The sequence below is a fragment of the Natrix helvetica genome (genome assembly GCF_964273705.1).
Source record: "Natrix helvetica genome assembly, chromosome: Z".
NCBI classification, from domain to species: Eukaryota; Metazoa; Chordata; class Lepidosauria; order Squamata; family Natricidae; genus Natrix; species Natrix helvetica.
Window position 1 is genome coordinate 141,068,113 of NC_138554.1, and position 25,775 is coordinate 141,093,887.

The 25,775-nt window shown below is 51.3% G+C and overlaps 1 protein-coding gene across 2 annotated transcripts; it reads left to right on the forward strand.

The window, feature by feature from the left end:
* The first annotated feature begins 41 nt into the window (after positions 1-41).
* On the forward strand, positions 42-24,429 carry DHX30 (DExH-box helicase 30). Of its 2 annotated transcripts, XM_081971325.1 has the most exons (20): positions 42-223; positions 4,599-4,653; positions 7,592-7,722; positions 9,124-9,234; positions 10,862-11,217; positions 12,995-13,118; positions 13,203-13,352; positions 13,650-13,802; positions 14,608-15,429; positions 15,936-16,014; positions 16,823-16,927; positions 17,120-17,295; positions 17,687-17,893; positions 18,947-19,028; positions 19,117-19,310; positions 19,501-19,660; positions 20,450-20,607; positions 22,358-22,461; positions 22,552-22,691; positions 24,116-24,429. In XM_081971325.1, the coding sequence occupies exons 1-20, from the start codon at positions 74-76 to the stop codon at positions 24,349-24,351; spliced, it is 3,693 nt and encodes a 1,230-aa protein (XP_081827451.1). In that variant the 5' UTR covers positions 42-73; the 3' UTR covers positions 24,352-24,429. The 2 variants fall into 2 exon arrangements, with proteins under 2 accessions (XP_081827451.1, XP_081827450.1); XM_081971324.1 differs by lacking the exons at positions 42-223; positions 4,599-4,653 and adding an exon at positions 6,109-6,358.
* Positions 24,430-25,775: the final 1,346 nt, after the last annotated feature.

Consider the following 25,775-nt stretch of genomic DNA (forward strand, 5'->3'; position numbering starts at 1 on the left):
GCATCCTTTATAAGGGGTGGGATAAAGAGCAGCCAGCCGCCTTTTACGCCGACGTCAACGCGCACCGCGAGGCATGTCGGGAATCGTAGTCCCGGCGTCCTTGGAGTGGCGGGGGGGCGGGGGAAGGAGAGCAGCGCACCGGCCGGCCAGAGACTATCATCCGGCGCGCCGCCTCCGCTCGCCCGGCGCCTCGCTCGCTGCAGAGCCCGCGGTGGGAAAGGAGGTCGGTGAGCCTTGTTTCGGGCCTGAGGGAGGGCTAGGCCGCAGACGCCGCCATTGTGGCTTGGGAGGGGGGGGGGGTTCGTCTGCGCGGGAGGGGGCGGGATGGGAGGGGGAGGCCGGGCCTGGGTCTTTCCTGGGCGGGGGGCGAGGTGGGAGGATTGTGTGGCCCTCAACTTCCTCTCCTTAAAGCGGTGACTGGGGGTTGTCTAATATTGGGTGTGGGGGCTGGCAGGATGATGAATAAGGTCTTATTTTGGGGAGGGGGCTTTCCGTTCTTTCTAGGGGGGCTTTGCAGACAGAGGAAGGGGCTTTGTCTGGGAGAGGGGCTGATATTGGGTGGAAGGGATGGATGATGAAAGGGTCCCATGAATGGATTTTGGGGGGGGGGCTGATAAAAAGGGGGAGCTGAGTTTGCAAAAGGTGGGTTGGGGCGGGGTTGAATTTGGGGAAGGGGGCTGGGAGCTGAGGAGGGGGGCTGTCATGGGGGGGGCTGTCTGAAAGATGAAGGGGTCTCATGAATTATTTGGTGGGAGGGGCTGACCTCTGGCTTGTCTTCTTTTGTGGGAGGGAGCTGCTATTCTTTTTTTGGGGGGGTGTTGATATTGGATACGGGGCTGGCTGAAAGAGGAACAGGTTCCATAACCGATGTTTTGGGCCAGACCCCCCTGGCCCCTTGAGGTTGCTAATAAGGGGGATTTGGGTTTGAAGAAGAGGGAGGTGGGGGTGCATTTGGGAAATGGGTCTGGGGGCTGAGGACGAAGTCTATCTAGTGGGGCTGATATTGGGGGGGAAGGGGGCTTGCTAGAATATGAAAAGACCCGGTAACTGATTTGGAAGGGGAGGTTTGCACTCTGGACCTGCTGGGATCTGCATTTAGGGGTAATTGGTTCAGTTTGGTATGTCTAAGCCCTGATGACGTTCCCTAGTTGGCTTGTGAGCTGTCTACGAGAAAATGAGCCCAGAAATCACCCAGGACCCCACCCTTCCACCGTTAGCTATAGAGTTTCTCTTCTGTTAATTGAAATTCTGTGGGGTCCTTGGCGGTCTTTGAACTTGGTGGGTTGGTGGTTTTTTTTTTTTTTTTTTTTTGCAGACGTCTCATGACCCAACTAGATAGCATCCTCAGGGTTCAAGGAGACTGGAGGTTGTGGGAGAGGAAGAGAGGAAAGGATTGTGGAACCCTTGGTGCTCTCTGAGCTTCCTAGTTTTCTTGCAAACTTTTCTTGACCCAGCTGTGTAATATCATTGGTGATTAAAGAGTGGAGGGAGGAGGAGGCTTGTGAGATTTTGATACTCTGTGCTTGCAGACATTTCTTGACCCCACTTGGTAACCTCTTCAGTGCTTGAAAGGACTGTATATAAACAGAGAAAACCCCTCCCTTCTATCAATGATAACATTACATAGTTGGGTCATGAAACGTCTGCAAGGAAACCCATCACATTCAGAGAGCACCAAGGAGGCCATGGTCGTCATCTCCTTCCTCTTCTTCCTCTTCTTCCTCTTCTCCTTCTCTTGCTGCTCATTCTTCTCTTCCTCCTTTTGCTATCCTCTTCCTTCATCTCTTCCTTCTCATCTCCTCCTCCTCCTCCATCTTTTTCTCTTCTCTACTTTCTGTGCCTTCTCCTCCTCTTCTTCTTTCACCTCCTCTTTCTCTTCCTTATCCTATTCCTTCGCTTTCTTCTCCATCTTCTCCTCCTCCTCTTCCTCCCCACCCTCCTCCTGCTCAAAACGCTCTCCCTTCCAACCCTGAAGCCGTTCCCTAGTTGGGTCACAAAACGTCTACCTGAAAACCTCCAAGTGCGAAGAGCCCCCAAGCAATCCACACAGGCCATCTAGCCGAGTGTCAATTTACACATAAACACACACACACACACCAACCGGCTTGAGAGAAAAGTTACCGGAGGCTCTTCTTGCTGGATCGCTCCACAGGCTGTCCCATGTCGAGTTTTTGGTTTTCAGAAATAGGTGAGGGATACCATTTCGAATCGCGCAGATGGGATTGTAAAAATCCAAGCTAGCGAGGAAAGCCGAACAACCCATTGACGATAGAAGCTCAGCGTGGCCCTTATCCCAGTGCTGAAATATTGCCTAATTTACGTGTCTGTGTGTGTGTGCATTTTCTGTCATCTGGAATTTTTAATCTGGGTTTGACGACTGTTATAAACACAATTTGCAGTTCTCTTCTTCTCTGGAGTAAAATGATGGGATGCGTTGGGATCCCACCTCAGGCACGACTCCTGCCTCAGTTTCCTACATGGAAGGTGTTTGCTGCAGGAATCTGAATGATGTCTCCAGTTTTGGAGCACCCTCCCTCCCTCCCTCTCTCTCCTTTGTCTGTCTGTCAGTCTGTCTGTCTGTCTATCTATCTATCTATCTATCTATCTAGTGTTTTTTTTCTTTTGTCAAAGCACCTGGTATGCCCAAATATGGAAGGGAGCATTCTGCTTCCCTTAATCTTTCATGATTAAACACTTAATCCTTCCCCTGGCTTAGCTGATAAGGGAGGAGAGCTTGTGGTTTAGAGGTTAATATAACTGCCTAATATGTAAAAACAGACCAAGTTCAAATCCCAGCAAGTGTAAGGCTAGCTGATGAGAGCTAAATAGCTTGAAATAGATATATACTAGTCTCCATTTATTTATCAGCAAAAATGCTCTCTATGTATGTATGTATGTATGTATGTATGTGTATATATATATATATGCTGGTCTTGTTGTATTCGGGTCTTTTCCCGTGTAAGATTGAGATTGCCTTGGCAATGTTTTGGATAGAAGATGGGGTCCACCTATTCTCCAAACCACCAGAAGGCAAGATGGGAAGCAATGGTTGGAAATAAGGAGAAACTTCCTAATACTGATGAAAATTCACCGGTGGAACAGTTTCCCACCTGAAGGTCTTCTAGTCCAACCCACTGTTCAAGCAGGAGACCCCTTGAGAATGATAGATTTGGAAGAGTCCCTGGAAGTCATCTAGCCCAACCCCTGCTCGAGCAGGAGACCCTTACAGAGTCAGAATGATAGAGTTGGAAGGGATGTCAGAGGTCATCTAGTCCAGCCCCCTTGTGAAGCAGGAAACCCTACACCCTTGTAGACAAATGGCCATCCAATCTCTTTTTAAAAACTTCCAGCGATGGAAACCCTTATAACTTCTGGTGGCAAGCAGTTCCACTGGTGAATCATCCTCCCTCTTAGGAAATTCCTCCTTAATTCCAGCTTGCTTCTCTTCTCGATTAGTTTCCACCTGTTGTTTCTTGTCCGGCCCTCAGGTGCTTTGGAGAATAAGTGGATCCCCCTCTTCAGGGCAGCCCCACAAATACTGGAAGGTTTTTATCATGTCCTTCTTTTCTCCAGACTGGGCAAACCCAAATCCCGCGACAGTTCTTTATATGTTTTAGTCTCTGGTCCTTTAATCCTCTCAGTTGCTCTTCTCCACACTTTTTCCAAAGTCTCAACCTCTTCTTTTTTGTAAACATGGCGACCACAACTGGCTGCAGTAATCCAGGTGAGGCCTTACTAAAGGTTTACAAAGCGGTACTACTCCTCCCCTTGATCTCAGTTGTACCCTTCTGTGAAATGGGCCTGCATATGGCATAGGTAAAGATTCATCATCATATTTGACCCCGTAATCCCTTGCGGGGTGGAGCCCAGGCAACAGAATGGAGCTAGCAGAGTGTTTACTGGCCGGATGCCCTTCCTTTCGCCAATGCAGAATAATGTTGCGCAGATTATATTCTAACCGCCCCAGAGAGAGAAATATCTGCCTCTTCCTAGGATTGAATTCACATTGTGAGGCAAGAGCGCCACCTCTAGGCTGCCACATCACTTGTGTAGGTAAAGATTGATTCTTGCTGAATTTATCCTGGATTTGACCCCCGTTTTACGACCTGGCTGTCCCCCATTATTAAATGAATCATCCATCGATTAGTTCAGCCCATGTTTGTTAAGCGAATTGGACTTTCCCTTGGACTGTGCTTTGTTGGAAGGTCACAAAAGGAGATCAACTGATCCCATGATCCTACAACCGTCATAAATACAAGTCAGTCACAATTTTGACCACAGGGACAGTGCAGCAGGCATAAGCGTGACCAACAGTCCTATGTTCCTTTTTCCACAGTCGCTAAATGGACAGTTGTAAATCGAGGACTTCCTGTAGACTCCCCTCAGCTCTAGGTTATTGTCACTTCAAATGGTCACTAAACAAATCATAAATCGAGGACAACCACCAGTGTATACATGGGCACTTGGATGTCCTCTCTCACTCTTTCTTGATTTTAAAATCTTTCTTGGAGAATTGGGGCACAATCGTCTTACTTTCCGGAACGTATTTGACTGACTGACTGAAAATTTATCTCCTCTCCCCCCTCCCTCCCCCCCAGGAACTGGATCATTTTGGTCTGCCAGAGATGTTCTCCCTGAATTCATGTAGAAGAGGTAAGAGTTCGTTCGAGCCGGGAGCAAAAGAGTTGTCGTGTAAAAATCCTTAGAATAGAAGGGACCTCGGAGATCTTCTAGTCCAACCCTCTGCTCAAGCAGGAGGCCTATACCATTTCACACAAATGCCTGTCCAATCTTTTCTTAAAAGCCTCCATTGATGGATCACCTACCACTTCTGGTGGCAAGTTGTCCCACTGGTTCATTGTGCTAATTGCCGTTTTGGGATTTTTTGGCGTCCCTGACGTTAATCCTAAACAGAAAACGATGAAATGCTTTAGGATCAAGGTTGGGATTATATGCTGTTAGTGGGTTAGATTGCAATTCCCATCGTCCCTAGCTAGCATTCTCAGAAGGGGCAGGAGTTGCAGACGGGCAGATCCGAAGCTTAACCCATCAATTTGTATTGCCTTAGGACAGAAGTCCCCAAACTTGGCAACTTTAAGACTTGTGGACTTCAACTCCCAGAGTTCTCCAGCCAACTCCACAAGTCTTAAAGTTGCCGAGTTTGGGGACCTCTGCCTTAGAATGAGGTTTCCCAACGTTTAAGACTTCAACTCCCAGAATTCCCCAGCCAGACAATGACTGTCCGGTCCTTGATGATTTCTGACCTTGGGTATTTTTCTTGCAGACGTCTCATGACCTCACTAGGGAATGTCATCATTAATAGGAAGGAAGGAAGGAAGGAAGGAAAGTAGATAGATAGTGGGGTCCTTGGTGCTCTCTGAACTGGGAGGTTTTCTTGCAGACGTCTCATGACCCATCTAGGCTACAACATCCTCCTCCTCTTCTTCTCCCTTCTGGGCCTAATGAGGTCCCCCAGCATTAAAGGGCTCCCTGCATTGAGGTAATGCGGTTCTTGCGGCGGCGCTGAAAAGCCTTTCCTGGAGCCGCGAGGGGGAACCCTTCCCTTCGTCTCCTTCCTCGCGGACGCTCTGGCCGCATTCTCACTTCCCCCTGGAGTTCCTCACTTTGCCGAGCGCCGCGGGTGGCGCTGGTCTCTTTCGTCTCAGACTCTGGCCATGCTTTCCCTTCCCCCGTCTAATTTGAGTTCTGCCTGGCGCCGCCCTAGGGCGCTCCCTCTCATCTCCCCCGCTGCGGATTCTGGCCGTATTCTCTCTGCGCTCCGGAGCCGCTCCCTCTCATCGCTTCTGCCCGTTGCGGCCGCTCTGGCCGCTCTCTCTCTTTCCCCTGCCATTCCCCATTCGGCCTGGTGACGCGCGGGGGCGCTCCCTCTTCGCGGCCCCTCTGGCCGAGCTCCGCCTATAGTAGCTGCTTCCTGTCATCAACCCCTCCGCGGACGTTCTGCCGGCGTTTCGTCTTCCCGCTTCCGTCCTGCGCTCCGCCTGGCACCGCTTGGGGGCGCTCCGTCTCATCGCCGCGGACGCTCCGGCCCCGCTTTCCCTGCCCTCCGCCTAGCGGAGCATCTTCCTCTCGTCTCCTTCCTAGCGGACGCTCTGGCCTCCCTCTCGCTGCCCCGGCTCTCTTGTTCTCCGCATGGCGGTCCCTTGCCGGCTCTTGCGGGGGCTCCTGCGCGGGGGAGGCTTCACGGGAGCCCCCGGCCTGGTGGGCCCTTGGCGATCCCGCTGCTACACCCGCGTGGCCGGGCCGGAGGAAGCGGAGGAAGGCGTCCGGGAAGCAGAGATGGGCCGGGAGGGCGAGGAAGGCGCCAGCCTCCGGATCTTCCCCCCGAAGCTCCCCCGGGGTAAGTGGGGAGGGTCCCCAGGGGCAAGGAGGGGATGCATCCACGGGATAAGCGAGGGGGGTCTCATTCTCTCCCTTTTGGGGACAGGATCTGGGGTGTTGACCCCCCCCTTGAGCCAGGATGCGGCGGGGGGCTCTGTGCCCAGAGAGTCTGGGGAAAGAGTGGGGGGTGGGTTTCCTAAGCCTCCCTTTTGGCCAGAATCGGGGGGGGGGGAAATCGTGTCCTGGCTGCCCGGGGGTAAGTGTGGGGGATGGGGTCCAAAGCAGCCCCTTTGGGGCTGAGTTGGGGGGATTTTGACCTTCATTACTGGGTTGTGGGGCTCTAAGGTCTGCTGGGAACTGTCCCCCACCACCTCAACTGTGTGACCTTCAGCCCTTTGACCTTGTACAGCCATGGCCCCAGATCGGGGGATCAGACTGTGATCTTCAAATCCCCCCCCCCCTTCTAGGACTGATGATATTCCCTAGCTGGGTCATGAGACGTCTGCAAAGAAACAACCCAGCTTAGAGAACACCAAGGACCTCACAATTCCTCCTCCTCTTCTTCGTCCTCTTCTTCATTTTCTTCCTCTTCCTCTCTAGAAACACCCCTCCCTTCTAGCACTGATGATGTTCCCTAGTTGGGGCATGAGACGTCTGCAACAAAGCACCGAAGCACAGAGAGAACCAAGGACCCCAGAGTCCTTCCTCCTCCTCCCTTCCAGCACTGATGATGTTCGTTAGTTGGGTCATGAGACATCTGCAAGGAAACAATTCAGCTCAGAGAACACCAAGCACCCCACAGTCCTTCCTTCTTTCCTTCCCTACTCACTCAGTCACTTCTCCCCTTCCTCCTCCTCTCTACCACTGAGCATGTTACCTAGCTAGGTCATGAAATGTCTGCAAGAAGGCCCCCCAGCTCGGAGATTATCAAGACCCCACAGTCCCTCCTTCTCCTTTCCCCCTTTTCTTCCACTTCACAAACCCCCACTGCTTCTAGCCCTGGTGACGTTCCCTAGTTGGGTCCCAAAACATCCGCAAGGAACACACACACACACACACACACACACACACACACACACACCAACCTTGCTTACCATAGGACATCCTGAGTTTTTGTCGCCGGTTTCCACTTCCAGACCGCTAGCAAGATCGCGTTGCCAAGGCGAGGAAAAAACTACCCCATTGCGGTACATTTCCGATCGACGGGTTGTCAGGTTCAATTCACAACCTCCTTGTCCTGTTTTTACGGCAGAAACCAGAGATTTGCTGAAGGAATTCCCGCAGCCGAAAAACCTTCTCAACAGCGTCATCGGACGAGCCCTCGGTATCTCCCATGCCAGAGACAAATTAATCTACATCCATTCCAACGGGCCGCGAAAAAAGGTTTTTTTTCTTTAAAAAAAAATCAATTTGACTTTCCTTTTTTCCTTTAAAAAAAGGAAATTTAACCAAGGTCCAAAGACCTGGTTAAATTTCCTATCTGCTGAATGCAAGAATCCAGGTAGTCCTTAACTTACGATGGTTCACTTCGTGACCAAAGTTAGAGGCACGGGGGAAAAAATTAAATTCTTGTCAGTTTTTGAGACTTTGGCGTTCCTGCGGTCGAGGAATCGAAATTCCGATGCTTGGCAACCAACTTGTCTTTACGACCATCAGAGCATCCCTGGATGGGGTGGGGGGGAATCCTGTGATCCCCATTTCACAACCTCCTGATGAGTAAAGGCCCGGGGGGTGGGGGGTGGGGGAGCCAGGTTCACTTTCACAACCTTGTTTCAAGGAGTCTTCAAAAATACGATGCCAATTGAGAGGGCAATTTATTTTGTTGAGTCAGAAATTTGTTTGGTGACTCTTTTTGCGACTTTTCTGGCCACCTTTGTTAAGTGGCAGAGGGTTGTTAAGTGGATCTGGTTTTCCCTTTGCTTGTCAGAAGGTTGCAAAATGGGGATGTATTGATCCTAGGACGTTACAGCCGTCGTACATATTAGTCGGTTGTCGAGCATCCGAATGTAAATCATGTGACATGTATGCTGAAACAGTTGTGTCAATCCCTTTTTCCCAGGGACATAACTTGGAACAGTCACTAAATGAACTGTTGTAAGTTGAGTACTATCTGTATTGACAGTGATTCAATTAGCAATTGTGGCAAGAAAGGTCTTAAAATGGGATTAAGGCTCTTAACAAGGGATTAACGACTGCAATGAGCAGCCTCCATTAAAGTCATAAGGGGAGGGGGGGATGAACTGTTTTGTAGTTTGACTGTGTTCTGTAACGACTTAACGACCACAATGGGGAGACTCCATGATGGTCATAAATCAAGGATGAACTAGTTTGCTTGACCACTTTCTGTCATGAATTAGTGACAATGGGGAGGACTAAAGATAGTTTCCTTAACAATTTTCTATCGTGGCTTAATGACTGCATTGGGGAGGATCCATTGTTGTCCTGTTTCTCAACCGTGGTGACTTTAAGTCCTGTGGACTTCAACTCCCAGAATCCCCCAGCCTGCTGGCTGGGGGATTCTGGGAGTTGAAGTCCGCCGGACTTAAAGTCGCCCTGGTTGAGAAGCACTGTCCTAAATGGAGGATAAACGATACTTTGCTTGACCACTTTCTATGACGACTTAAGGACTGCGATGTGGAGCTTCCGTTACGGTTGTTACTCAGCCATGTACAGTATTTTGCTTAACGATTTCCGGTCACCACTTAATGACTGCAACGGGGAGGTTACGTCGCGGTCATAAGTGGAGGACAAGTGATTCAGGCCTGGCTCTTCCTCTCCCCCCAGAAAGTCACGCTGCTCATCAAGTGGCCGAAAAATGTGGAAGTGGAAGGCTATGGGACCAAGAAGATTGACGCGGAGAGACAGGCGGCCGCCGCCGCTTGCCAGCTCTTCAAGGTGGGAATTTCGGGGTGGGCTTTGCACCTGCACCCGTTCTGGGAGTGGTCAAGGTTTTTCCTTTTAGCGGGACTCGAAGGTCGCGGGAACAATTAACAACGGAAAGGATCCCAATGGCCACCGTTGTGTGGTTTCATTTCCTCGCGGACGTCTCATGACCCAGTTAGGGAACATCATCCCTGTTAGGAGGAGGAGGGAGAGGAGGAGACTGTAGTTTGTTTAGGAAACGCCTACAAGGGAATCACCAAGAACCCCACAGTCCTCCTCCTCCTCGCAATCCTTCCTCCTTTGTAACATTGATGGCGTTCCCTAGTCGGGTCATGAGATGTCTGCAAGAAAACTGCCAAGTTAAGAGAGCACTAAGGACCCCACAGTCCTTCTCTTCCTCCTCCTCCTCCTCCTCCTGCAAGCCTTCCTCCCTTGTAATAATACTGATGATGTTCCATAGTTGGATCATGAGATATCTGCAAAAAAATCACCAGGCAGAGAACATCATCGTTGTCCCTCTTCATCATCTTTCTCCTCCTCCCCACAAACTCCTTCTCCCTTCTAGCACTGATGATGTTCCCTAATTGGGTCACGAAACGTCTGCAAGAAAACCACCAAGCTCAGAGAGCACCAGGACTAGAAGCTTATGTCCACCTAGCTTGTCCTCCTCTGTTGTACCATCCAAGCTAATTTCTTTCTTTCATTCCTCCCTCCTTTCTTTCTTTCTCTCCCTCCTCCCTTTCCCTCTCCTTCCTTTCTCCCCCCTTTCTCCTTCCCTCCCTCCTTTCTTTCTCTCCCTCCCTTCCTCCATTTTCCTTCCCTCTCTTTCTTTTCTCTCCCTCTTCCTTTCTCCCACCTTTTTCCTTCTTCCCCTCTTTCTCTCCCTCTTCCTATCCTCCTTTCTTTCCCTCTCTCTCTCTCTCCTCCCTCTCCCTCTTCCTTTCTCCTTCCTTTCTCTCCTTCCTTTCTCTCCCTCCTTTCTTTCTCTCTCTCTCTCTCGCTCTGTGCTCCCTCTTCCTTTCTCCTTCCTTTCTTTCTCTCCCTCCTTTCTTTCCCCCCTCTCTCTTCTCCCTCTTTCTTTCTCCTTCCTTTCTCCTTTCTTTCTCTCCCTCCTTTCTTTCCCCCCTCTCTCTTCTCCCTCTTTCTTTCTCCTTCCTTTCTCCTTTCTTTCTCTCCCTCCTTTCTTTCCCTCTCTCTCTCTCCTCCCTCTCCCTCTTCCTTTCTCCTTCTTTTCTTTCTCTCCCTCCTTTCTTTCCCCCCCTCTCTCTTCTCCCTCTTTCTTTCTCCTTCCTTTCTCCTTTCTTTCTCTCCCTCCTTTCTTTCCCTCTCTCTCTCTCCTCCCTCTCCCTCTTCCTTTCTCCTTTCTTTCTCCTTTCTTTCTCTCCCTCCTTTCTTTCCCTCTCTCTCTCCTCCCTCTCCCTCTTCCTTTCTTTCTCTCCCTCCTTTCTTTCCCTCTCTCTCTCTCCTCCCTCTCCCTCTTCCTTTCTCCTTCCTTTCTCCTTTCTTTCTCTCCCTCCTTTCTTTCTCTCTCTCTCTCGCTCTGTGCTCCCTCCCCTTTTTCCCCACCTTTTCCCTTCTTTCCCTCCCTCCCTCTTTTTTTCTTTCTTTCTTCTGTCCCCCCCCCTCCCCTCCACTCCAGGGTTGGGGCCTGCTGGGACCCCGAAACGAGCTATTTGACGCCGCCAAGTACCGGATTCTGGCCGAGCAGCTGGGCTGCGCTGAGAAGAAGTGGTTCGCCGAAAGCCACTGGCGCTCCAAATCCGGCCCTTCCCTGGCTGACCTCTCGACCTGCTGGCGACGGATGGAGCCCGAGGACCCCGTGCAGCCCCTGGAGCACAGCCCCCTCCCCAAACCCCTCCGAAGTGAAGAGCTGGAGGAGGGGGAGCTGGAGGAGGGGGAGCTGGAGGAGGGGGAGCTGGAAGAAGACGGCATCGACCTGCACAACGGCCTCTCCATGGGGCGCCCGGGGGCTCAGACACCGCCCAGAGACCTCAGGTAGCGACCTTGGTGCTCTTCGGTCTTTTGCCACCCACCCTCCGTGTTGGGCGCAACGTCTGAAGCGGCTCACGCTTGGGGCTCGTTCCCCTGGAAACGCCCGTAAGGAAAGATTTCTGGGCGTTGAAGGGAGTCCTCCCCTCTTAAAAGTATCCCGGCTGGGGGATTCTGGGAGCGGAAGTCCTTCCCTCTGAAATCTTACAAACCCGGGTGAATTCTGGGAGTCGAACCTGCTTGAACCGTACCGCTCCTTCGATCCCTAGAAGCCGACAACCTCCCTGCAAGGCGGCCTTAATCCCCCCGGGGAACATTCTAGAACGCCTGGCAACTTCTGCTGGGCAATTGTGATGCAACATGAGCAGGCCTTGCCCTGCTTGGAGAGGATGATGGACCTGATTGGGAAGGGACTGGATGGTAGTCCATCGTCCCCTCCGTCGCTCAAATGTGGGTCGCTCAGCGAGGACTGTGGATCCTTCGTTTGTGGGTTGAAGGAAGAACCAAAAAGGGGTTGGAGAGAAGGAACGAGTTGTGGGTCTTGTGTGAGGTGGCACAGGAGGAAGGCCTTTGATGGGGTAGTGGGCACAGTCTCGTGGGCCTCCAGACCTCAACGTTCCATCATACAGCCAGTCCTCGACTTAACGCCCCAATCGACCTCAATTACCTCCCTGTCGGTAAATGAGACGGGTCAGTTGTGCCGCCTTCTCCTTCGTTCAGTAAATCCCCGCGGTTGCTAAGTGAGTCACACAGTTGCCAAGTGACTCTGGCTTCCCCATTCACTTCGCTTGTTGGAAGGTCGCAACGGGGAATCACGTGTCCCTAGGAAGCTGCACAACCGTCATAAATACGAGTCAGTGTCAAATGTTGGAATTTCGATCATGTGACTGTGGGGGGTGTCACCATCATATGTGTGAAAATTTGTCATTTCACTTTTTCCAATGTGAAAAATTGTGATAATTCATTTTCTTAGTGTGAATAAGGGTTCTAAGTCACTTTTCAATGAAAATCAACTCTGGGTAACTACACTGACGTCTTGTAGTTGACTTGTGAGTTGGATGCACGGATTTTAATAGAGATGGTCCCTGACTTACAATCATTCATTTAGTGAACGTTCAAAGTTATGATGGCACTGAAAAAAGTTATCTTGGACTGTTTTCCACACACTTATGACCGTTGCAGCATCCCCACGGTCTCACGTGATCAAAATTCACACACTTGGCTGCTGACTCACAATTACGACAGTTGTAGCATCCTGGGGTCCCCGTGATCCCCTCTTGAGACCTTCTGATGGGCCAAGACAACCGGGAACTCAGATGTGCTTAACGACTGTGTTTCTAACTTAACAACCGTGGTGATTTACTTAACAACTGCAGCGTGAAAGGGGGTAAAACAGGGCAAAAGTCACTCAACAGACATTTTGCTTAGCAACAGCAATTCGGAGCTCAATTGTGGTCGTACGTTGAGGACGTGGGGCCCATTGTAACTTTGAACGGCCTTTAAACCGTCAGTTGTTAAGCGAGGACAAACTCTCATGTCCAGCCCTCAAACCTGGTTGAAATGAGGCTAGTCCTCGCCTTAACGACCACTGCCAAGCTCCAACTCTCCATGGCTCAGAGCGAAAATCCAGTCTCAGGTCCCTTTTCTCAGTCCCAGATGGTCGCTAAATGAACGCCGAGGGCTCCCTGCATGCTCCCAGTAATAAAACAGGTGACAGCAGCAAACGGACATGGAGCGCAAAGCAACTAAACACACACAGACACACGCAACCTTTTCTTTCCAGGGACGCACTCTCGATGGAAATGACCGACGACAACACCGCCCTGCGTGCCCTGACTCAGTTTCCCCTGCCGAAAAACCTCCTTGCCCAGGTCATCCAGATTGCCACCTCGTCTTCCACCGTCAAGGTGAGTTGGGACCCGAGAGGGATGGGTGTCTGCGTGGATCCCGGGCAAAGCGGAGGATACAAACCTGGGTTGTCGCTTTCACAGGAGTACATGCAGTTCCGCACCGTCGGCACCAAAACCAAGATCTGCAAACTGACCTTGCGCTGGCCCTGCCCTCTGACCTTCGCTGCCAAGGGCCGTCGCAAAGTGGAAGCGGAGAACAAGGCTGCCGCCCTGGCGTGTCAGAAGCTCAAGGTGAGTCTCCCGCCAACCAGATGGAGAAAATATGGCAGAATATTACCGAATTACCAAATGTTAACAGAATTATACATTATGAAATGTAACAGAATTGCTGAATATTGCAGAATTGCATACTACTGAATTACCAAATATTGACGAATATTACATAATATCAGAATATTGCAGAATTACAGAACGATACATAACAATACAGAAGTGCCAAATATTTCCCTGATTTCTGGGGACTCCCGTATCCCAGATTCCTCACGTGCCCCTCCCTCCCTCCCTCCCTCCCTCCCTCCCTCCCTCCAGAGTCTCGGTTTAGTCGACAAGAACAACAACCCGCTGAGCCATGCCATGTACAACATGACTTCCCTGCGGGAGCTGGGGGAGAACCAGAGGAAGCCCTACCACATCAAAGTCCCTGAAGCCACCCTGCGCAAGATCGAGAACTACTTGAACCACGTAAGTTGGGCTGAGAGCCGGGGGTGCCCGCAGATGACGAGGAGCACACGATACAGGAAGTCCTTCATTTGCGACCACATAGGCACCCGACGTTTCTGCCAAGGGCTACCTTTGCGAAGTGAGTTCCATCACGTTTTACGGCAGTTTACCACGGTGTTAAGCGAATCCGTCTTCCCCATTGGTCGCCAAAGGGGATCACACATCCCCGGGATGCTGCGACCTTCATAAATATGAGCCAGTTGCCCAGGTTCTGAATTTTGATCCCGTGAACATGGAGATGCTCCAACGGTCGTAAATGTGAAACAAGGTCCTCAGTCACAGTTTTCATTGCCGTTGTAACTTGGGACGGTCCCTAATTGAACTGTTGCACCCCCAGATAGATGGATGGATGGATGGAGAGAGATGGTAGAGAGAGAAAGATAGAAAGAAATAGACAGATAGATATGGATGGATTAGAGAGAGAGAGAGAGAGAGAGAGAGAGATGATAGAAAGATAGGAAGATAGAAATAAATAAATAGAGATGATAGACAGACAGATGTGGATGGATGGATGATAGCTTGTGTGTGTGTGTGTACATACATATACAAATCACCTGACTGGGGATATAACAATGGTTGTAAGTGTGAAAAACTAGCTTTTTTCAGGGCGGTTGTAACTCCAAACAGTCGCTAAACAAATAGTCATAAGTCGAGGATCACCTGTATTCAGGATGAAACAACCCCATCCTCTACCAGGCTGATAGTTCACCGGTGCCTTGCCATATTGCAAAAGGATCACGAAACCCCCTCCTCCTTTTTTCCTCAGTACCCCGTTGACTCCCGGGACTCTCGACCGCCCCGCCTGACGGACGACGTGATGAACCTGAGTAAGGAGAGTGGCGGTGCCCTGAGCGACGCCATCACGGGCAAAACCTACATCCCCCTCTCCGAATCGGAAGAGGTCCGTCTCAGCCAGAACCTCCTGGCGCTCTGGAAACGGCGGGGGAACCTGTGGCAGGATAGCCACTCGCTCCCCGTGGACTCCCACAAGGAAGCCATCCTCTCGGCTGTGGAGCAGCACCCGGTGGTGGTGATCGCCGGCGATACTGGCTGTGGGAAAACCACCCGTATCCCCCAGTTGCTGCTGGAACACTTCATCCTGGAAGGCCGTGGCGCCCAGTGCAATGTGGTGGTCACCCAGCCCCGTCGGATCAGCGCCATTTCCGTGGCTCAGCGCGTGGCCCAAGAGCTGGGCCCCAGCCTGCGGCGGAACGTCGGGTACCAGGTGCGGCTGGAAAGCAAGCCGCCATCCCGCGGGGGCGCCTTGCTCTTCTGCACCGTGGGCATCCTGTTGCGGAAACTGCAAGGCAACCCCCGGCTGGAAGGGGTCAGCCACGTGATCGTGGATGAGGTCCACGAGCGGGACGTGAACACCGACTTCCTGCTCATCCTCCTGAAGGGGATTCAGAAGCAGAACCGGAATCTGCGCCTAGTGCTGATGAGCGCCACGGGGGACAACCAACGTTTCTCGCAGTATTTCGTGGACTGTCCCGTGGTCAAAGTGCCGGGTTTCATGTATCCGGTCAAGGAATACTACCTGGAGGACATTATGTCCATGGTCGGCCGACATCGTCACTACGAGATCAAGGTGGGCTCTGGAGCGATCAAAGGGGCAGGCAGGACACGGTGGGCAGGGACACCCTTGGAAAATGGGCAGTCGAGAGGTCGGGGCCGATGTGGTTGCGTGGACGGATGGATGGTTAAATAGGGAGAGAGAGAGAGAAATAAGATTGGGAGCAAAATAAATATGGATGGTTGTAAATAATAGATAAACGGATACAGATAGAGAGATAGATAATGGATAAATAGATAGGGTCAGAAAGAGAGATATGGAAGACATAAATAGATTGGTTGGATGGGTGGGTAGATAATGAGTAAATAGGAATAGAGATAAAAAATATGTAGGAAGGGTAGATAATGAATAGACGAGGATAGAGAGATACAAATAAAGACACGTATAGATGGATGGATAGTTGTAAGCACACACATATATATAGCTATCCACGTCTAGCTTAGCGACATAAATATTGGATTCCATTTTGGTTGTAAGTCGAGGACTGCCTGTCCCATCTCTCTCCCACCCCCCACCCCCAGCAATCGGATGATGAGTGCATCGTGGACCTTGAGCTGATCGCCGATCTCATCCTTCAGATCGATGCCCACGGAGAACCAGGTGGGTGGCCCGCTCCCCTTCCCCTGTCGCTCAAACATGGTGGGGGGGGTCTCCAGAGAAGGGGGCAGCCACCCGTATCAACCACCAGCGCCAGTCAGTGGTATTTGTGATACATTTTTAAATGTTCAGCTAGCTGAATTTAATCTTTAATGAATGAAAGAGATGGTAATTCATGCTTAATGAATAAAGTATATATGAATAATAATAACAAAAATAGTAATAATGACAATAATAGCAATAAAGGAGAATATTTGTAGTTAGGGATTTAGGTGAGGGATCCTCGTGCTCTCTCAGCTTGGTTGTTTTCTGGCAGATGTTTCACGACCTGACTATGTAAGGTCATCAGGGACAGAAGGGGGTGGGATTTGTGTAGAAGAGGAAGAGAAGGAAGGACTGTGGGGGGTCCTGGGTGCTCTCTGACCTGGGTGGTTTTCTTGCAGACATTTCGTGACCCAACTAGGGAACGTCATCAGGGCTATAAGGGAGGGGGGATTGTGTAGAAGTGGTGGAGGTGGAGGACGACAAATGACAGTGAGATCGTTGGTGCCCTCTGAGCTTGGTGGTTTCCTTTCAGACCTCCTGGTGGCAAGGAGTTCCACTGGTTAATTTTGTCTCGCGGTTAGGAAATGTCTCCTTAGTTCTAGGCGACTTCTCTCCTTGCTTCGTCTCCTGCCTTCGGATGCTTTGGGGAACAGGTGGAAACCCCCTCTTCTTTGGGGCAGCCCGTCAAATATGGGAAGATTGCTATCAAGTTACTCCCTAATTCTTCTTTTCATGAAACTGGAAGTTCCGTGTCCTCTCTTCACAGGTGGCATCCTCTGCTTCCTTCCGGGCTGGCAGGAGATTAAAGGGGTCCAGCAGCGTCTTTTGGAAATCCTGGGGTCTCACAACAGCCGCTATCTTATCTTACCAGGTGAAAAAGAGGCTAGTCCCGCCCTCCGTTGCTCTCCGGTGGGGGGGAAGCTGGAACCGAGGCCAACGCAAATGTTTCGGCCGTATCTGCCGTGTGCTATTACTATCAAAGACATGGTCCGTCCGGGTCAACGGGAGCCCGAGACAGACGGTTGTATTCATCTTCCTCCTCCTCCCCCCCCTCTTTTTTTAGTTCATTCCAATATCCCAATGATGGACCAGCAGAGCATCTTCCCCCGGCCTCCCCCCGGCGTGCGAAAAATCGTCCTGGCCACCAACATTGCCGAGACCTCCATCACCATCAACGACATCGTGCACGTGGTCGACAGCGGGACCCACAAGGAGGAGCGCTACGATCTGAAGACCAAGGTTGGCTCTGTGAACTGTGGGGGGGGGGCTCTTCCTCGAGAAGAGGGTGGGCTATCCTCCCCCCTTCTCCGTGATTAAATTGGTAGGCGCTGGCAGACACACCCGTGTGCGGTCCTTGCAGGGTTCCCCGGGATCAAGGTTAGGTTTAGAGTTAGGTTTAGAGTTAGGGCTACGGATTAGGGTTAGGGTAGGATTAGGGCTAGGTCCATTGCTAGGGTTAGGTTTAAGGTTAGGGTTAGGATTCCTTCTTAAAAAAAAACCAGTGTTGGAGCACCCACTTCTTGTGTCCAGCAGTTCCACTGGTTTGTCCTCACCGTCAGGAAGTTTCTCCTTCGTTCCCGTTTGTTTTTCTCCCCGCGACGAGTTTCCCTCCGTCTTCCCCACTTCCCAGGTTTCATGCTTGGAGACCGTCTGGGTGTCGAAATCGAACGTCATCCAGCGACGAGGGCGGGCCGGTCGCTGCCAATCCGGGTTCGCCTACCACCTCTTCCCTCGCAGCCGCCTGGACCGCATGCCCACCTACCAAGTGCCGGAAATTCTGCGCACGCCTCTGGAGAACCTGGTGGTACAAACCAAGATCCACCAGCCAGAGAAGACGGTTAGATTCGGCCCAATCCTTGTCTGTCGTTTCCCTGTTTCCGGTCATGGTCACGAATGAGCCGAGATCTTTGAATGTGTGAAGGGCAGAGGAGAGAGTTCCCAGAGGAGGCTTTCTGATGTTTTAGACTCGATTAAGGACAGAGGTACCCTGCTAGTGACCAAGCCCCCTTGCCCAAACAGGACACCCTTACAGAATTACAGAGTTGGAAGAGACCTTGGAGGTCATCTAGTCCGACCCCCTGCTCAGCAGGAGACCCCTTACAGAATCACACAGTTGGAATGTATCCTAGAGGTCATCTAATCCAACCCCTTGCTCAAGCAGGAGATCTTTACAGAATGACAGAATCAAGAGTCGGAGGGTACCTTGGAGGTCATGTAGTCTGACCCCCCTGCTCACCCAGCTGACTCTTAGGAGATGATACAATCACACAGTTGTAGTGGACCTCAGAGGTCATCTAGTTCATTGCCCTGCTCCAGCAGGAGAGCAATTACGGAATCATAGAATGACAGAGCTGGAGGGCACCTTGGAGGTCATCTAATCTGACCCCCTGCTCAAGCCAGAGACCCTTAAATAACAACAGTTGGAAGGGACCTTGGAGGTCTACTAGTCCAACCCCTTGCTCGAGCAGTAGACCCTCATAGAATGATAAAAGGAGGGGACCTCAGAGGTCATCTAGTCCAAACTCCTCAAGCAGGAGACCCTTAGAGAATTAGAGAATAAGATAGTTGGAAGAGACTTTGGAAGTCATCTAGTCTAACCCCCTGGTCAGGCAGGAGACCCTTACAGAATCACAGTTACAAAGAATCTTGGAGGTCATCTAGTCTAACCCCCACCCTGCTCAAGCCTGGAAGACCCTTATCCAATCCTGGAATAACATCCAGCTATGGCGTCTCCCATCATTGGAGCCTCTTAAGAAGAGACTGGACGGCCACTTGTCCAGAAGGCTCTACGGTCTCCTGTACGGACAGCGGGTCAGACTAGAGGACCTCCAGGGTCCCTTCCCTCTCCGTTCTCATTTCGGTTGAATTGTGTTTGCTTTCTCCCCTGCAGGCTGTCGAGTTCCTCTCCAAAGCCCTGGACAGCCCCGACATCAAAGCTGTGGACGAGGCCGTCATCCTCCTGCAAGAGATAGGTGAGTTGTCCGGGGGGGAGAAAAGAAGCAGCTTTGCCGGTTCCCCTTTCCACCTCTCGGTCTGCTCACCCCCCACTTCCCTTCCCAGGAGTGCTGGACCCCCGAGAGGCCTTGACCACGCTGGGCAAGCGCCTGGCCCAGATCTCCACTGACCCCCGGCTGGCCAAGGCCATCGTGCTGGCCTCCATTTACCGCTGCATCCAGCCCCTCCTCCTCATCGTCTCCTGCCTGACCCGCGACCCCTTTAGCAGCAGCATGCAGAACCGAACGGAGGTGGACAAGGTGAGGGAGCCCCGGGGTGGGGCGGGGCTTTCTCCTAGAGCAAGGGGTTGGGCTGGATGACCTCTCGGGTCCCTTCCCACTCTGTTGTTCTGGAAGGGTCTCCTGCTTGAGCAGGGGGCTGGACTAGATGACCCCGAAAGCCCCCTCTGACTCCGTGATCCTCTCGTTCTTTGCAATGGTTGTTCCTTAGGCCAAGGCCGTGCTGAGTCGAGAGAGCGGCAGCGATCACTTGGCCTTTGTGCGGGCCGTGGCGGGCTGGGAGGACATCCTGCGTCGCCGAGACAGCCGCGCTCGTGACGACTATCTGCAGGATTACTCACTCTACGCCCCCAGTTTGCGCTTCATCAATGGTGAGTGGCTGACTTTTTCGAGCGACGCGATTGACCTCTGTCCCTTATTCTCTTTTCTTGTTTTTAGTGCTGGCAACGGCCCTAATATTTATATACCTCAGATGCTTTTTCAGCCCTTTCTAAGAGTTTTAGAGAATCAGCATGTCACCTCTTCTCCCTCCACCCCACCCCACCCCCAACCATCTGGGTCCTTGTTTTGCGACCATGGAAGGACACAAGGCTTGAGTCCACCTTCAGCTACTGCAGGGTGGAGCTGTAATATTTGCTTTCTAAGCACTCCCTCGGCTCACCTTTCGGGAAGGAAGGAAGGAAAGATGGATGGATGGAAGGGAGGAAGGAAGGGAGGAAAAAAGTAAAGAGAAGGAAGGGAGGGAAAAAGGGAAGGGAGCGAAGGAAGAAGATGGGGAGTTAGGAAGAAAGGAAAAGGAGAGATAGGAAAGGAGGGACGGTGAAGGAGGGAGGAGATGGATGGGGAAAGAGTAGATGGGTGAAAGGAAGGAAGGAGATGGGGAGTTAGGAAGAAAGGAAAGAAGGATACAAAAAGAAAGGAGGGAGAGGGGGAGGAATTATGGGGAAGGGTGGTAATGGTGTTAAGTCAAGGGCGACCCTCGTTTGGCCACTGGCATGGATTTACGATCTGCCCTCTGGGGCATTCTGGGAGTTGAAGTCCTTCAGTCTTTTAATGTTGCCGAGTTTGGAGACTCCCTTGCTGGATGGATGTTTCCCTTCCTCCGGGTCTTTACTCCTCTGTGGTTTTCTCCTCTCCACCCCCCCCTCCCTCCCCCCCAGGCCTGGTGAAGCAGTTTTCCGAGAACCTCTACGAGGCCTACCTAGTGCCGACTCCCTCGGATTGCCTCTTGCCCTCGTCCGTCTGCAACCAGCACAGCGAGGAGGAGGAACTGGTGAAGGGAGTCCTGATGGCCGGCCTGTACCCCAACCTCATCCAGGTGAGAGAGACAGAGACAGAGACCTTTCTGGGGTTTTCTATGCTCTCTGAACTGGGTGGCTTTCTTACAGACTGTCGTAAAAATATCCCTATAACAAACAACGGGAAACCACAAGCACAATATGAGTCTTACTTTTAAGATCAGAGGTCTATTGTTTCATGAACAATTACTTATACCTTATTTTTTTCCATAGTTTCACTTTCTTGTTCTTTCTTACTGACCGTCACTCTGCAAACACCCGTGTACATTTGGAGTTCTCAGACTCTTGTTTCCTTCAGTTCCTCCTTTCCCAACATCTCATTCTTCCTGCTCTAAATATCTCTCATACAAGTACAAACTTTGCAGATAAAGCAGCACAAAAGCCACACACAATTCAGCACATTTGAAATATTAGTCTGGTACGTTTTGCAATTATGTTAGTTTAAAACTTTGGTTCAGTGAGGCCTGCAAGCTCACTCCTAGGCCTCATTACCTGCAACTTTCCAGTGGATATTTTTCTCCCCCCACAAGACGTTTCACAACCCAACTAGGGAACGTCATCAGTGTTAGAAGGGAGGAAGGAAGAGGAGGAGGAAGAAGAAGAAGATAAGCCCTGTGGGGTCCTTGGTGCTCTCTGAGCTTGCTGGATTTGCTGTTAGACCTATCATGACCCAACTAGGGAACATCATCAGTGTTAGAAGGGAGGTGGGGGGGGGGTCTCTCTATATCAGGGGTGTCCAAACTTGGCAACTTTAAGACTTGTGGGCTTCAACTCCCAGAATTCTCCAGCCAGCAGAGCTGGCTGGGGAATTCTGAGAGTTGAAGTCCACAAGTCTTAAAGTTGCCAAGTTTGGACACCCCTGCTCTATATAGTTGCTTTTCCTTGGGGTTTTCTCAGCTGGATAGTTTTGTTGTTGTCGTTTTGTAACGCAATGGGGTGATACCATCAGTGCTAGGGGGAAGGGGGTTTATGGAGTGTACAAAGAGGAGGATTCTGGAGTCCTTGGTACATTCTGATCTTGGTGGTTTGCTTGCAGATTTTTCATGACCCAACTAGGGAACATCATCAGTCCTAGAAGGGAAAGAGGTTGTTGGTGGAGGTGGAGGAACAGACAGTGGGGTCCATGGTCTGAGCTCTGAGCTTGTGGGTTTTCTTGCAGACATTTCATAACCCATGTCGGCTACAACATCAGTGCCAGAGGGATGTGGGGGTTTGCTCTTATTTTTCTGTCCGAGAGGCTTGCCTCATGAGTGGGGTCTTGTCTGCGGATGGTCCCTGTGGAATCTCATCTCTAGCTCTACTCCAGAGTCCACCCCAGGGGGTCAGTGGCTTTGGCTAACGGGGGCCTTGGTTGTTCTTGAGAAACGGGGAGTCTTCCTCTTTTCCCTCGAGGTTCCTGCAGAACATGGGTTACCGCAGTGATGGATAACCTTTTTGCTGTCGCATGCCAAAAGCGGGGGGGGGCGCAAGGGGGTCATGCGCGGGCATGCCAACACCCATGCATGTCACACTCCAAACGGACCTGTTTTTCGCCCGCCCCCCTCCCTCTCCCCAGGATCCAGAGGCTTTGGAGGGCGAAAATGGCCTCTCCCCCCCCCACCTCCCCTACAGGCCCTCCTTCAGGAAGCCTCAGGAGGGGGAAAAACAGCTGAAAATAAAGGCCAACACCTTCCGTGCCCTTGTGTGCCACAGGTTCGCCATCATGGGACTATCTGGGAGGCCCTTCTGATGACTTGGAAAAGCCCCTAAGAAATTTCCTTTTTCTTCCAGGTCCGGCAAGGGAAGGTGACCAGACAGGGCAAGTTCAAACCGAACAGCTACACGTACCGGACCAAGGCGGGGACCGTCCTGTTACATAAATCGACGATCAACAGGTAGGCGAGTTGGTCCCTCCTGGGACGCCAAACGGTTGGACGGATGAGCGCAAGCCAGTGGTGAAATACTCCTCTCCTTGTCCCCCTCAGGGAGTCCTCCAAGTTGTATAGCCGTTGGCTGACCTACTTCATGGCGGTCAAATCTAATGGAGGTGTCTTCGTGCGTGACTCATCGCAGGTGCATCCGCTCGCCGTGCTGCTGATGACCGATACAGACGTCTATGTGCGGGGTGAGGAATTGGACCCTTATCCCTTGGCTCAGTTTCCTTGCTGTCACATGGACCAGAAGGTGGTCTCTCTCTCTCTCTCTCTCTCTCTCACTCACACACACACACACACACACACACACACACACACAAAAACACCTCTGAGTCTCTCCACCACCCCCACCCCCCGGCAGCCTCGGTTTTGTTGTCCAGCCCACTCTAACTAATCGTTTCATCTCTCCCTCTCGCTGAGCTTCCTCTGTCTTTCCCACCTAGAGGTAGCCCTCGACTTAACGATTCGTTTAGTGACCAAAGTTACAACGGCGCTAAAAAAGTGACTTGCGACCATATTTCACAATTACAGCCATTAATGCATCCCCGTGATCATGTGGTCAAATTTGGACACTTGGCAACGGACTCATATTTATGACATTTGCACCATCCAAGGGTTATTCTGACAAACAGAGTCAACAGGGAAGCCTGATTCATTTAACAACCATGTGACTAGCTTAAGGGCAGAGATTTGCTTAATAACTGTTGCAAGAAAGGTCAAAATTCACTATCTTGCTTAGCAATGGAAATGGGCTCCCTTGTAGTTCTAAGTCAAGGACTATCTGCACCTTTTGTTAGGCTCAGTTAGGGCTTTCCGGAAGCCCACAGCTGTTGTGTGAGAGCTTTTCTTAAGTGAGTTTTGCCCCATTTTATGACCTTTCTCACCACGGTTGTTAAGTGAATCACTGCACTTGTTACATTAGTAATACAGTTCTTAAGTACATCTGGCTTCCCCATTGACCAACATTCTGAAGTCTTCCGAATGCAAAGCGAATCCCCCCTTACAGAGTTATTCCTCAACATACGACCATAATTGAGCCCCATATTTTCATTACTAAGTGAGATGTTAAGAGACTTTTGCCCCGTTTTTACGACTTTCCTTGACACAGTGGTTAAATGAACCGCAGTGTTAAGTTAGTAACAGCGTCATTAAGTAAATCTGGCTGCTGTGTAGACCATGCTTGTTAGAACAGGGGTGTCCAAAGTCGTGGGCCAGATACGTCATGGGCTGGCCACACCCACACCCAGTTTAGCGAAGGGGGGGAAAGTTGCAATACATCATGTGATGATGCCGTGACGACACAAGTTTGACATCCCTGTGTTAGACAGTCACAAAAAGAGATCATGTAGTCCTGGGACACTGCAACCGTCATAAATACGAGTCTGTTGCCAGGCATTGGAATTTTGATCACATGCCCGTAAGAATGCTTCAATGGTTGTAAACTTTTTCAGAGTTGTCGTAAATTCAAATGGCTACTAATTGATTTGTTTTAAATCGACATGATATATAGCATCGCATATGATTGGATTTTTAAAAAACACATAAATTAATATATGAAGTATTATCACCCTTAAGTGTACCCCCTCTTCACCTCTCTTTGTTCATTTTCCCCAAGATGATGGCTGGCGTGCCACCATCTCCCTGGTGGACAGCGACCTGCTGGTGCTGGAAGGCGATTCGTACACCATACGGCTGCTCCGCGACTTCCGGGTGGCCCTCTCCCGGATGGTAGAAACCTGTCTCTGTTACGAGATGGCGGCCATTCCCAGCGACCTCCACCAACAACACAGCCAGCTCTTGGATATCCTGGTGGACCTCCTGAAAGGCCCTTCCGCCAACTTCGGCGCCTAGGATATGGCCCCGAGGACTTGTAATTTGTACAAAGATGTTGAGATATGTTTATTTAAATAAAGTTCTATTTATCCCTTGTGACACCTCTCGCTTCCCAGAGCCGGCCCAACTGTGGTTGGCGTCGCCCCGCCACGGTGGGAGAGACAGCATCCCGTATCTTCCTCCAAGCTGTAGGCGAAGCATGATGGTCGCACGCCTGAAGACAGTGTGGGTCGGATGGTCTTGGCTCACCTCCTGGGCTTGCGCGTGTCCTGACCATACGGGGTTCACGCACAAGGACGGATTTTGTCCACTCCGTTGAGAATGGGGCTGGCTGGCGGTCCATTCCTGGCGCTTGGGATGACGACGTGAGACGAACCAAACGTCAGGATTCAAGAACACTGGATAGGGTTAAGCTGCGTTTGGAAGACTTTCGTGCTCTAGTTTGGTTCAGGGGATGCTTCGTCCTATGCTCCCCGAATCACTGCTTGTCCAGGCGGGGAGACCCCGTTCTTACTAGGATTATCCGAGCAGGGGAAACTCAGAGGCATCGCCGCACATGGAGTCATAACTAGGTTCCTGGAACTTGTTATGTTTCTCGTTGTGTAGGACCAGTTCAGTGGCCTAGAAGCCCCCTCCCCCAAAAAATAGGGGTGAGAGGCTACCTAACATTCTTGTTAGCCTATCCTCTTGCATGCCTGCTGTCAGATTCCACTTGGCGAGTCTGCCAGGAATATGACCCAGGGTGAACGGCTCCTGTATCTCGCCGCATGGGAATAGCACTCTGTGCTCTGTGTTGTAGATGCATGACATCAGAAACATGGTTGTGGATTGAAGGCAGCAGCGGACAATTAAAGGACTACCTCAATGTCTTCTTGTGAGGACCCCCTTAATAAGAGACGGGGGGGGGGGGTTCTCCGGTCGAGCCAGGATGGTGGCATCTACGGGAGCAAATGGGACAACTAGTTTCATTGCAGAATGAACAACTGACAAGAGGTCAAACTTAACCTCTCATCGGTCTACAGCAGGGATGTCAAACTCGATTTTGTTGAGGGGCGCAAAAGGGTTGTGTTTGACTTTGGGAGTGGGGGTGGCCAGCTCCACATCACAGACTCTTGTTTTCTGATGGGATGGTCTCCTGCAGCTCTGCAGCCAGCCAAAATGAAGCTGGGGAAGGCGCGTGGCCTGCCCGGGCTCCGTTTTCACTGACAGAGGGTTGCAGGAGGCTGCCGCAGCCAAAAACACAGTAGGGTCACGCAGAGGCGTAGTGTGGGCCGATCCTTCACTGTTTCCGGAGCAGCGGTGCAGGCTGCATCTATGCACCCTGCGGGCCTTGAGTTTGACACCCCTTGTCTACAGAAGCAGCCTCGTTCTCTCGTCCGGAACAAGCCGTCCCATTCGCTCTCATACACGCCAACATCCCGGTTTGGGTGCTTAACCATGAT

Excerpts from the sequence above, each read along its gene's own strand:
- DHX30 (XM_081971324.1), top strand. The coding sequence starts at position 6,151 with ATGGCGGTCCCTTGCCGGCTCTTGCGGGGGCTCCTGCGCGGGGGAGGC. Across the intron at positions 7,723-9,123 it reads CCAACGGGCCGCGAAAAAAG|AAAGTCACGCTGCTCATCAA; the intron begins GTTTTTTTTCTT and ends CTCTCCCCCCAG. Across the intron at positions 16,928-17,119 it reads CCGCTATCTTATCTTACCAG|TTCATTCCAATATCCCAATG; the intron begins GTGAAAAAGAGG and ends CTCTTTTTTTAG.